Genomic DNA, 12,522 nt, shown 5'->3' on the forward strand with positions numbered 1-12,522 from the left:
GTCTCAAACAAAATAACACATATTTTGAGTGCTCACATCAGGTATGAGAGAAAGGCCGATGAGATGACAAGAGCAAGTCAAGATGCTTGCTGTCAGGCTTGACATCCTACATTCATCATTTAGGATCACATGGTAGAAAGACAGAAGAGAGAGGCTGGATCCTGCAGAATTACCAATATCATCATGCCTCACTATATCTGAAGAGTTAAGTGGTTTTCCACCTGTAGATGGCAACAAAACAATTATTTTCTTAGTATCTGATTTGTCAACAAATCATATAAGCCTTCCACTATTTTCCACATTTGCTTGTTCACTAGAAGATTCTGTGAATCCAGGCTGATGACCTGGTAACTTCCAGAGTGCTAGAAATAGGAAACATACATTCTGGCCCTCTAGTGCTCATAACTATTGAGAAAGATTATATAACCAATCATCAAATGATGTAAAACGTCAAGAGCAGCTTATAAATTGCAGTGGTGGAGTAAATGACAGATATCTGCCTAGAATAAAAGAATGAACTTAAGACAGGATTCATTTCGGTTAGATATATTTACACTCAGGGGTTAAGTAGGAGCATGGTTGCAGATAATGGAGGAGCTGCTTGAAATTTGTGTGACTTTTTCTAGCTGGTGGGTAGTGGCTTTATTTCTCATTGAAGAATGTATGGTGCTTTCCATCAGCTGTTTTCCCAATAGGTATAATGTGATATAAGGTTTATGAGAATGGGCTTTGGCATCAGATCATTTACCAGCTTTGGTGAGCAATGTGTAAAAGCTTATCATCCTTTTTGGTCATATATAAAACAAATTGCTATGAGAACTGGAGCAAAATAAGTCACAACCACCACCAAGATTACCTTCCTTCTAAAGAATGTATTGATTAATGGAAACAAATACTAGACTTTAAGCAAATGTGAAAGAATTAGTGTATTTGTTAGTGCTTTTGGTATGGCAAGAAGTTGGGTTAGTGACCATCTTGAGCAGGTGGACAGTCATAAATCCTAAACTGGGTCACAGTAGTCTGTGGCTTGGAAAAGTGGGGCAAAGTAAATTTCTAGTCTGCAGAAGCTCAGAATGGTAACATACGTACTCCTCAACCTTTCAGCAGATACTTCCTATGATCAATATGGAGAAAGCCTGGTCTGGAACTCACAAAGATCCTCCTGTCTTGTCTCCATTTTAATAGGATTAAAAGTGTGCACCATCACAGCCGACCACAAACGGTTTTCATTAAAAGACAGTCTATGGGGTGCGGTTTGTAAGACAAAGCTTGTTGAAGTATACAGCTCATCCATCGTTTCCTTTCCATCTTTCGTTGTCAACTGTGGGCACCAAGGATGAGACAAGGGCACCACAAGATACAAGAAGCCGCTCCGGAAACCACACACACACACACACACACACACACACACACACACACACACACACACACAACAACACACACACACACACACAACACACACACACACACACACACACACACACACACACACACACACGTTTACTAAGGCTCCGGCCGGTTAGCGAAAAGCAGGTATGCGCAGGCGTACTGGGAAAAGCCGTGGGGCATGCTGGGCCTGCAACGTCGACCCCGGTTGCTAGGAGGCGGGGACGCCAGCCAGCTGGGGAGCCTTGTCCCGTAGGCCTTGGCTGGTCAGTGGAGGCTGAGCGACAACGGATTTGACTTCCCCGGGTGCCCCGCGCCTTCTGGACTGAAGACACGCGGCTGCCCCGGCCTCGAGGAGCTATGGAGCCTGGGAAGGTTGGTGTGCCGCGGGGTTCAGCCCGCGCCTGTGTTCCCCCAGTCTTTCGCAGCAATAGAGACCGCGTTTCTCCCTCGGCCGGAACTGAGGAGAGAGCTGGAGGCGGAGTTTGGGTCCGGGGGTTCTTAGCTTTGCAGACACTTCTCCCTATTCTGCTCCAGGTGCTGTTTATGGAGGAGTTTCTGAACTCACCCAGAGGCATGGCTGAGAATCAACTTAAGGAAGGCATAGAACTTCTGGTCTTGAGGCACCCTTTATGGGGGCTGACCATTTTCATAGTTTAAAACAGAACAAAACAAAAGCAAAAAACAAATAAAAAAGCTGAAAGGTGCCACATTTGAGTTTACAGTAGATATGGTTGTTGACTTTTAACTTTTGTAGGTCCTTTGCAGTAAGAAATCCATGTCTAAGTTTTCTGGTCCTTATGATTCCATCAATTGCCTATGATAAATCCTACAAATTATTTCAGTGTCTGTTTTAATGGGTCCTTTTTCATCTGCTTTAATTAATTTGGATTATCTTTCCATCTTTTGGTTTACTGGGTAAAAGTTTCTCCATTTTGTTTTTTTTTTCCCCCAAAGACCCAGCTCTTAGTTTTATTGATTCTTTATATTGGTTTTTGTTGTTGTTACTCTTTCATTGATTCTACTCCTGAGTTTGATTATTTCTTGCCATCTGCTGTTTTGGGGTGTTATTTCTTCTTTTTCTAGAGTTGTCAGGTGTAGCATGAAGTTACAGTTGTTTGATGGAAGCAGTTAGTGATATGAACTTGCCTCTTAGAACTATGTTCACTGTGTCCCTTAGGTTTGAGTATGTTGTATTTTCATTTTCATTCAATTCTAAAAACTTTTTAATTTCCGTTTTGATTTCTTCCTTGACTCAGTTTTCATGAGGCAGTGAGCTGTTCAGTGTCCACGAAGTTTGCGTGCTTCCTGTCATTTCTGTTGTTGTTGATATTTAGCTTTCATCCATGGTGCTCAGGTTGGAGACAGGGTGTTATTCCAGTTTCCTTATATGTGCTGAAACTTGCCTTGTGTTCTAATATGTGGTCACTTTTGGAGACAGTTCCATGAGCTGCTGCAAAGAAGGTATGTTTGTTAGCGTTTGAGTGGAATGTTCTGTAGATGCCAGTTATGGCCATTTGACCTATGATGTTGTTAAATTCCAGCATTTCTGCTTAGTTTTTGTCTGGATGAGCTGTCTGTTGATGGGAGTGGGGTATTGAAGTAATCCACTATCACTGTGTGAAGGCCAAAGTGTGATTTTAGCCATGGTAGTGTTTCTTTTATGAACTTGGGTGCCCTTGTGTTTGGTGCATAAATGTTTAGAACTGCAACATCCATTTTTTTTCCTTTTGCTGAGTATGTAGTGTCTTTTTCCCTGTCTCTTCTGACTAGTTTAGTCTTGAAGTCTGTTTTTTCTCTTATTTAAAGTGGCTATACCTGCTTGTTTTGGGGGTTCATTTGCTTGGAATACCTTTTTCCATCCTTTGATTATAAGGTGATATATGTCCTTCAGGTGAGGTGTGTTTCTTGGATGCAGCAGAAATATGGACCCTGTTTTTTAATCCAGTCTGTTAGTCTGTGTCTTTTTATTGGGGAATTGAGACTATTGATCTTGAGAGTTATTAATGAGTAGTGTTCTTGTTATTTTTGTTGTTGTTATTGTTGTGGGGTTGTTTCCCTGCCCCCTCCCCCACTATTTGATATACTGTTCTGGGATTATTTAATTCTTGTGTCCTCCTGTCTATAGTCCAATGGTTCTTAATCTGTGGATTTCATCCTCTTTGGGGGTTGCATGTCAGGTAACCTGCGTATCATATTTACATTATGTTTCATAACTGTAGCAAAATTACACTTTTGGAGTAAGTGAATGGTTTTATGAACGGGCTCCCCACAGCATGAGGAACTCTATAAAAGGGCTGCAGCAGCCTTCTCTGCAGTCTTAGCTTCCCTGGAGTGCCTTCTGTAAAGCTAGATTAGTTGACAGCTAATTGTTTTGCATCTTGACATGTTTTCTCAGTTTTCCTCAGTGATTGATAGCTTTGCTGGGTTGAGTAATCTGTGCTGGCACCTGTGGTCTCTCAGAGCTTAACTAGGTCCTTCCTGGCTTTTAAAATCTCCACTGAAAAATCAGGTGTTATTCCAATGAGCCTACCTTTATATGTGACTTGGTCTTTTTCCCTGGACACATTTAATACTCTTTCTTTGTTCTGTAATTTAGTGTTTTGATTATTTTGTGTTGTGGGGAGTTTCTCTTTTGGGAAGATCTAGACGGACAGTAGGTCTGCAGCAAGAAGCCAAAGCCCTAGGGCATGGAGGTGAGTTGAAAGGAGGGCCACATCAGGCTTTTAAATTGGAGTTCTGAGAATAAGGTCTTAGTTCCTCATACTTTTGTTTTGTTTTGTTTGGGACAGGCTTTTACACTGTAACCCTTGGCTGTCTGGAACTTGCTTTGTAGACCAAGCTGGCCACAACTCAGAGATCCACCTGCCTCTGCCTCCAGAGTACTGGCAGTTCCTCCCACATTTGAGGCAAATCCTTTACCAACTGACCCACTTCTCTAGTACCCAGTACTCTTCTTGACAGGTTTATGAGATTCAAATAGTGTATTCGACTTAGTATAGCATCTGATGTACATTGGATGGTAAATAAAAATTTTGTTTACCTTTCTGGTTTCTATTATTGTAGAGAAAGAAAATCACTTTAAATTTAATTGTTAGAGCATCAGTGATCTTTTTTATTTTGCTTCTGTTTTCATGGATTTGGAATTGGAGAACATAACAACTTAGAAGACTTATCTGGGATTCAAATAGGCAGATTCAGGTTTGGGGCTTGTACGTGGTGCCTCATTGGGTGGACTCTCTCACATTCTGGCCTCCAGCGGATGCTGTGGGGCCTCTGCTACGCCTAAACTGGAACTTCTGTACATGGCCTTTCTGCTATAGTGCCCCTTCTTTACAGCTGAGCTCCTGTAGTAGGTAGCCCAAGGAAGGCAAAGTGGGGGCCACAGTTTTTGGTAGTCACACTGTATCTTTCTGGCCTAGGATGGGCCAACCTCAGCAGAAGCAGCAGAAATCCTTGACTCAGTCCTGTGTTCAGTACTTGGGATGAGAGAGAGTTTATTGTGGTCTATCAGAAAAATAATTTCTGGCATTTTTTGTTTAAATAAAAAAATTATGTGTACGGGTGTTTTGCCTGCATGCATATCTGTAAACTTGCCTATTTTTTGAGGAGGCTGGAAGATGAGGTGAGAGCCCCGCAACTGGAGTTGTAGACAGTTGTCAGCACTGTGCAGGTGCTGGACTTGAACACAGGTCCTCTAGAAAGCAGCCAGTGCGATCCTTTGGTTCACGTCTGACGTGCTCACAGAGTGCCTGCCCTAGGTCTGTCCTGTAGCTGCCACCGTAACGTTGTCTCTTTTGTTCGGTATGTTTAGTAGTTTTTGAAGTAGCTAAATGAATGTATCCTGTAATAATTATGGATCACTTTAGACTAATGAATTATTTTAAACAAATCTATATTTGTATCCTTTTTTGTTTCCTTTTGAGACAGAATATCCCTATGTATGTGAGGCTGGTCTCGGCCTCTGCATCCTCCTTCCTAGGCACCCAAGTGCTGGGTTAGGGTCCTGTTGTGGCCACTGTTTGGATCATCTTTCATTTCAGTAGGAGTGCAAGTATGTGGTAGTTAATTATTTTTGATACAAACAGAATAATGAAAACACAAAATTGGTTTTTTAAATTTTTTTTCACCTAGAACCTCCTTATATAGCCTAAACTGTCTTGAAACTTGGAATCTTTCTGACTCAACTTCCTGAGTGATAGGATGTTGGGTGTGTCCCACCATGCCTGACTTGATAGTTCTGATTTTGTACTTTGGTTTTAGAGAAGAACCAAAGATGACACTTGGAAAGCAGATGACCTTCGAAGACACCTTAAGGTAATATATTTTAAAGACTTATTTGGGATTCACATGGAACCTTCATGGTCTTTTGGATAGTGCGACCAGCTTTGCATAGCCTTGCATAGCTTTGGTTACAAGAAGTTCATTACAAGAAGGCATTTTGGATCAAAGATGAAGCCAAGTGTTTAATACTTCTGGAACTCCTATGGGTTATAGTCCTGCTCTGGCACTGAGGTGCCCAGTCTGTGTAGAAGGAACGGCGGGCTGCGTCCCGCCACCCGGCCGCTGGCTAGCTTTACACCCGAAATAATTACACGGAAACTGTATTCTTTTAAACACTGCCTGGCCCATTATCTGTAGCCTCTTATTGGTTAATTCTCACATCTTTCTTTAACCCATATTTAGTAATCTGTGTAGCACCATGAGGTGTGGCTTACCAGGAGAGATCTTAACCTGCGTCCATCTCAGAGAGGAGAATCATGGAGACTCACTATGGTGACTCCCTGAAGCGTCTCCCCAACTCTGCTTCCTTGTTCCCACAATTCTGTTCTGTCTACTCCGCCTACCTAATTTTCTGTCTCTTAAAGGGCCAAGGCAGTATCTTTATTAATAATGAAAGTAACACATAGACACTCCTCCATCAAGTCTGGAGGCCCCACCAGCTTGAGTTTTGTGATTGAGATTTAGTTCTTCTGAAAGTTTCATAGTAAAAGTTTTATTAATTAATTATTTTTAAGTAGGGCCTCACTCTGTAATCCAGGCTGGCTTTGAATTGAAGGGGCTGTGATCCTTCTGTCCCATTCTCCTGAGTGCTGTATTACATGTGCCACCCATGTCTGACTTAGTTGTTACTGTTGACACAGGATCTTACTATGTAGCCCTGCCTGGCCTGGAACTTATGCAAACCAGATCACAGAGATGCACCTGCTTCTGCCTCTTAAGTGCTGTGGTGCCTAACTGGCTTTATTCCATATGTAGTAAACAAGTGGTTCTTGCCCCAACAACTTTAAAACACAGTTTCATTATCTCTTTTTACTATAGGTTGTATTTTATCAATGAAATTTCAGATTTGATTTGTCAGTAAACATGAAAATCTCTGATATTTGGGGTGATTGCCAGTTATCATATTTGTTGAAATGTTAAGTGGGACTCCAGTTAGTATTTCTAAGAATATTCATTCAGTTCCATTTCCCATCTTGCTGGATTGAGAAAATCTTACTGCAGCCAGTGATTTTTAAAGTGTTTTTGATGAGTGGAAATCAATGCGTATGGCTTTCCTGGTCAAGGAAGCTCTTCCTTGTGTTGTTTCAGGCTGTACAGTCAGGTAGTCCCAAGGAAGAGAAGAAACTCAGAGAAAAGAAGACGCACAAGGAGTCAGAACTGGGTCCTCTTGATTACAGAGAACACAAGAGCAGGGACCCAGACCGGGAGACCCGCCACAAGGAGAAGACTGCTGAGAGAGACCTTTACCCCTCCACAGAACATCTTCGTGGGGAGAGAGACCGGGAGAAGCACAAGGAAAGGAGGAAAGAGGTGAAAGACCGTGAGAAAGACAGGGTGAAAGAAAGACATCGAGAGCAAGATGCAGAGAAGGTTCATAGTCGAGGCAAAGACAGAGAGAGAGAGAAAGACAGAAGGGCCAGGAAAGAAGAACTCAGGCAGACTGCTGCCTACCACGACCTCCTGGTTCGAGAGGTGCGTGGCCGGCAGATGCTGGAGAGAGTGGAAAAGAAGGTCCGCGCAGGTGCGTCTCTGAATTAGGGGTCCCTCCAATAGTATCACCCTAACGTTTTGGAAGTTCACTAGCTATATTTCTTTTGTTCCATTAATTTGTTGATTGACTGTGTGTCTGCAGGTTCGTTTGTGCCACACTCTGTGAGTGGAGGTTAGAAGACAACTTTCAGGAGTGGGTTTTGCCTTCCTCATTGTTGAAATGGTTCTCTTTCTACACGTTATGTACTTTAGGCTTGCTGACCTGAGGGGATAAGGCGGATTCTCCTTGCTTCACCTCTCATCCTGCTATAGGAATGTGGCAGCTGTGTGCACCTGCATCCGGCTTTTACATGGGTTCTGGGGTTCGTCAGACTTGAATGGCCTCTGCTTTTACTCGTTGAGCCTTTTTCTTGGCTGGTATTTTATTTGAAAGTTTTCACTGTTGGAATCATTTCTCCTTTCAGTTCCTCATTTATTTTCTCTCAGGTTTTCATGGATACTTTAGCTTTAGATCTGAAGTCACCATTTCCTATTCTCTTTGTTTGTTACTATGGCTTTTTGTTTTTTTTAAGGAATTCAGTCAGCAAAGGAATAATTTTCATAGTATTTACTAGTGTTTTTACTTTTGAAACTCTTTTTGATTTATTATCTCAACAAATGTTAGTCTCTGTAGATAAGCAAAAATAAAGCATTTTAATAAAAGTAGTCCACTGAAGTGGACTTTTATTGCAATGTTGGGGATTTGTAGATCAAACCAAGGGCTGTTGTACATGGTAGGCAAGAACTCCACCATGAGATAAAGCCCTGCCCTTTGGATTTTCTTAACTGTAAGCTAATGCTGCTTCTCTGTGAAGGCTGGTTTTCTGTGGTGGGTAGGCCTTCAGACCTCAACAATACCTAGGTGATTCATCAGCTTCACCTGTGGCTTCTTGCAGGTTATGTTGAGCCCTGTTTCCCCGACTCCACTGCTTAATGTCTTCAGCCTCCTCTCATGTGTATTTATGAGGCCCTTCTCCACTCCTGGGCACACAGACCTTCCCCAGCTTGTCTCAGTGACAAACTGGGAGGGGGGAGAAATGTGTCTGTTCCTAGCCTGCCATATTTATCTTCCACTTCAAGTTCAGATACTGGCACTTTTTACTCTTGAGTTTTGAAAATGTGTCTTAGTTGAAGAATGTTAAAATGCAAATTAATGAACACATGCACAGTTATAAAATGTACAGTATTATCAAAGGTGGCCTTTTTGATATGGTGAAATTTGGGAATATTAAAAATATGTTGTATTTTTTAGCAAGTAAAGTACGAGCTGAGGAGAAAGACAGGAGAGATGAAGATTCTGAGAGAGGAGATGACGATAGAGAAAGAAGATACCGAGAAAGAAAGGTAATAGGAGCAGCCTGAGGGAAGGCTGCTGTCTGGCCAGCATAGCACTCGGGAGCACTGTGCTAATCTGATTAAGAAGGAAATGAAACTTCTAGACATTTTCTCTTTTAAAAAATATTTTTTAACGTCTAATTGACATGTAATAATTGTTTTATTTATGGGGGCAGTGTGACATTTCAATAAGTATATATAGTGTTTAATCTCTGCAATAGGGTGATTGACATGTCTGTCACCTAAGATATTTTGTCTTAGGGTTACTATTGCTGTGATGAAACACTTACCAAACACCCTGGGGAAGAGAGGGTTTATTTGGCTCACACTTCCACATGGAGTCCATCACCAGAGGAAGTCAGGACAGGAACTCAAGCAGGTCTGGACCCTGGAGTCAGGAACTCGATGCATAAACATTGGAGGGGTGCTGCTTATTACCCCACGGCTTGCTCAGTCTGCTTTCATAGCGAACCCACCAGTGCAGTGATGGCATCACCCACAATGGACTGGGCCCTCCCCCTATCAATCACTAATAAGAAAAATGCCCTACAGTGAGATCTTATGGAGACATTTTCTCAAGTGAGGTTCCTTCCTTTCAGATGGCTCCACCTTGTGTCAGGTTTATATAAAACTGGCCAGAAAACTATTGTTTTTAAAAAAATCATCCTGGGCTGGAGAACATTAGAAGGGATTCCTCCTTTGCCCTATATGGGTGTTTTCTTATGGACATTAACCACTCTCATATTAATTACCACTTGTGTAGCACTTACTTTCTAGTGGCAAGTCTTGGGTATACTTTAAAAGGGTAACTCTTTGCTATGCTTTTATGATGTTATTTTTTTTAAATTGATTTGAGGAATCTTATAAGTAAGTGCAAATTATGACATAGATAAGTCTGTACTTTGGCAGACAGAATGTTTCACAAACCGTCTTCCTCCTCTGTAGTGATGGAAATAATTGTCTGGGTTTTATTAGGGGTCTATAAAAGTTTTTTAGACTTAGCTTTTTAATTCACATAGTTAATTTTGACAAGTGATCTTAGGTACTGACTTGCCTTTAAGGCTGAGGGGCTCCGTCAGAACACCCTAATTTCTCTAGAAATACTGTCGTGGCAGAAATAAACAGGGTGAACTAGAGCTGAGGAGAACTGAGGAAGGAGGTAGGGGGACTCTTAAGCACCCCAGATTGGTGAAAGGAACAGAGAACCAAGGTGTGCTGTGGGAGTGAGTGAGTGCTGTGCCCCTTGGCTGGGACGGATCCAGTCAGGCTTGCTCAGGGTCTGATTCCGAGATGGAATCAGAGCTACGATGCCATCGTAATGACTCCTGCCACGAGTGACTCGCTGAACTTTGGTGGTGGTGTTGGGATAAAGAGATGACTAATGATAATCATTTTGTCTGGATGGGAATGAGGAACAGCTAAGGGAAGGCAGCATACCATGTCACTTCATGCAGACAGCAGCAGCAGGTGCTGGTGTTCTCCACAGGGACTGCCTTCCTATGGAAGTCACTGAGACCTTGCCACAGAACCTATAGGACTGTGGAGCTGAAGGTGAAGGACAAATTAAGAGTGTTGTGGAGCAAGAAAGAAGGCTGATTCTATGTGCTTTGCTGTGTGTCTGGGTTAGTTCTCTGTAACTATAATAGTATATCCAAGGAAATCAGTATATAAAAAGAAAGGTTGACTTTGATTCATAGTATTGGAACTTTCAGCCCAGGACTCTTTGGCCCTGTTGTAGGGCAGCATGTTGTGGGAATGCATGGTGGAGCAAAGCCACTCACATCCCAAGTCAGGTAACAGCGAGAAGGAGGGAGGAATAGGAAGAGATGAGGCCCACAGTCCCCTCAGCCTTTCCTGGGGCTGTACCTCCTGCAGGTTCACAGTACCTCCCAGCAGTGACTGTCTAGAGACCAAGCCTTAACACAGGGCACCCACACCATCATCCTGAGGAATTTTGACATTTTTAACGTCTGTCCAGGAGGGCATCTTGGCTTAGATGCTGCTGCTTTGCAGTACTTCTTGGTGTGAATGAGGATTGCTTTTCTTCCAGGACAGCAGACTGAGGATTGTAGGGATACAGAGCAGTGCTGGCTGTGTGATTTTGTTTGTTTGTTTGTGGTTTTTTTCTGCTTCTTTCATCATAAAATACATAGACAGTGCTTGTGACCCCTTTGCTCACATAGATTTCACTGTTGGTTTCAAAGCTGCAGTACGGAGACAGTAAAGAGAATCCTCTCAACTACTGGCTGTATAAAGAGGAAGGTGAAAAGAAGCACAGGAAGGTGAGAGATACAGATCGGGACAAGAGACACCGAGACAGAAGCAGCACGAGGGAGAAAAGAGAGAAACATTCAAAAGAAAAGGGGAACTCGCTCTCTGACAGGGAAGTGGAAGAGAGACATCGGGAGAAGCGGCACAAGGAAGGACTCCATCATGATGAGGAGAGGCGCCGCAGTCATGCAGATAAAAGAGAGAGATCTGGGAGAGAAGAGCACAAGAGAAGGGAAGCAAAGGTATCATTATTTTCCATGTCGACATGTAGAGACAGTTGCTCAGGGTCGCCTAATAATGTTACAGTTTACTGTCTAATATCCTGCTAATCTTTGGTCACTGCAACAAAATGTATGCTATAAAGAAATGAAGGGAGGACAGATTTATCTCATCTCATGTTTTCAGAGACCAGTCCTTTGTGGCAGAGGGAACAGGCCTCTAGCATATGTGATGTGCCATTCACATTTAGGTGGGTCTTTCTGCTGACTGATCCTAACTCTTTGGACACGACTTCATGACAGTCAGGAGTGTGTGCTTGTTAGATATTGTAGGAGCTCCTCTAATTCATGAAGTGACATTGTTAACCATCAGTAGTATGACATACAAAATATGACTTAAGTCAATACTTTGTAATCAATAGAGGGAGATTACTAATCTTTTAAAAAGTGTGAACTCAAATATTTTAGTTATGTGGTTAAGTGATTGCTCTTCCGCCCCTAGATATGAGAGGTTTTGCTATGTGTGCAGGCTGGTCTAGAAATCATGGGCCCAAAGGAGATGACGAAGGAAGTACGAAGGAAGGAAGAGGAAGGCCGGAAGGGAGAAGGATAAGGAAGGCGGAGGAAGAAGGAAGGAAGGAAGGAAGGAAGAAGACGGGGAGAGTCTTCACTCCCTCATCCCTCCTCTCTCCTCCCTCCCTCCCTCCTTCCTCCATCTCTTCCTTCCTTTCTTCCTTGTTTTTGTTTTTTCAAGATAGGGTTACTCTGTGTAGCATTGGAGCTTGTCCTAGAATTCCCTCTGTAGACCAGGTTGGCCTTGAACTCACAGAGATCCACTTGCCTCTGCCTTGCCAGTGCTGGGATTAAAGGAGTGTGGTACCACTGCTCTGCCTGCCTCTGTCTACCAATCAGCATAGATTTCTGGTGTTTGCCATTACAACCAGCTGTCAATGTTCATTTAACAGAAAATTAAAAAAGTCTGTCATTAAAATTTTAAACTAAACATTAAAAAGGAAGCTGATACTTTTAAAAGAGAAATTAAGTGATCAAGTTATGAAACAGTTTGAATCAGAATTGGTAAACAGTTTACAGAAAAGATTAAAAATGTATAGCTACTGATTGCAAAGATCTAATTTCTTCCTATGTATATTTGGCTTCATTATTCTAGTTGCTTAATGTTTTCTGAGCCCCACTGTAGTAACTTGTTCTCATACACACTTTCTGAGATGCCCCGTTTTTTATAGAATCTGAAACAACTGTTCCTGTATCTGGTCACATG

The 12,522-nt window shown here is 42.3% G+C and overlaps 1 protein-coding gene across 2 annotated transcripts in view; it reads left to right on the plus strand.

The window, feature by feature from the left end:
* Positions 1 to 1,612: 1,612 nt before the first annotated feature.
* Dync2i1 (dynein 2 intermediate chain 1) overlaps positions 1,613 to 12,522 on the plus strand; it is a 68,982-nt gene continuing 58,072 nt past the window's right edge. For both annotated transcript variants that reach the window (XM_038337199.1, XM_038337200.1), the window contains exons 1-5: positions 1,613 to 1,761; positions 5,650 to 5,703; positions 6,979 to 7,411; positions 8,672 to 8,763; positions 10,959 to 11,267. In XM_038337199.1, the coding sequence (XP_038193127.1) occupies positions 1,747 to 1,761; positions 5,650 to 5,703; positions 6,979 to 7,411; positions 8,672 to 8,763; positions 10,959 to 11,267 (903 nt within the window). In that variant the 5' untranslated portion in view covers positions 1,613 to 1,746. The remainder of the gene's footprint in view (positions 1,762 to 5,649; positions 5,704 to 6,978; positions 7,412 to 8,671; positions 8,764 to 10,958; positions 11,268 to 12,522) is intronic.

Source organism: Arvicola amphibius, chromosome 7 (genome assembly GCF_903992535.2).
Source record: "Arvicola amphibius chromosome 7, mArvAmp1.2, whole genome shotgun sequence".
Classification (NCBI taxonomy): domain Eukaryota; kingdom Metazoa; phylum Chordata; class Mammalia; order Rodentia; family Cricetidae; genus Arvicola; species Arvicola amphibius.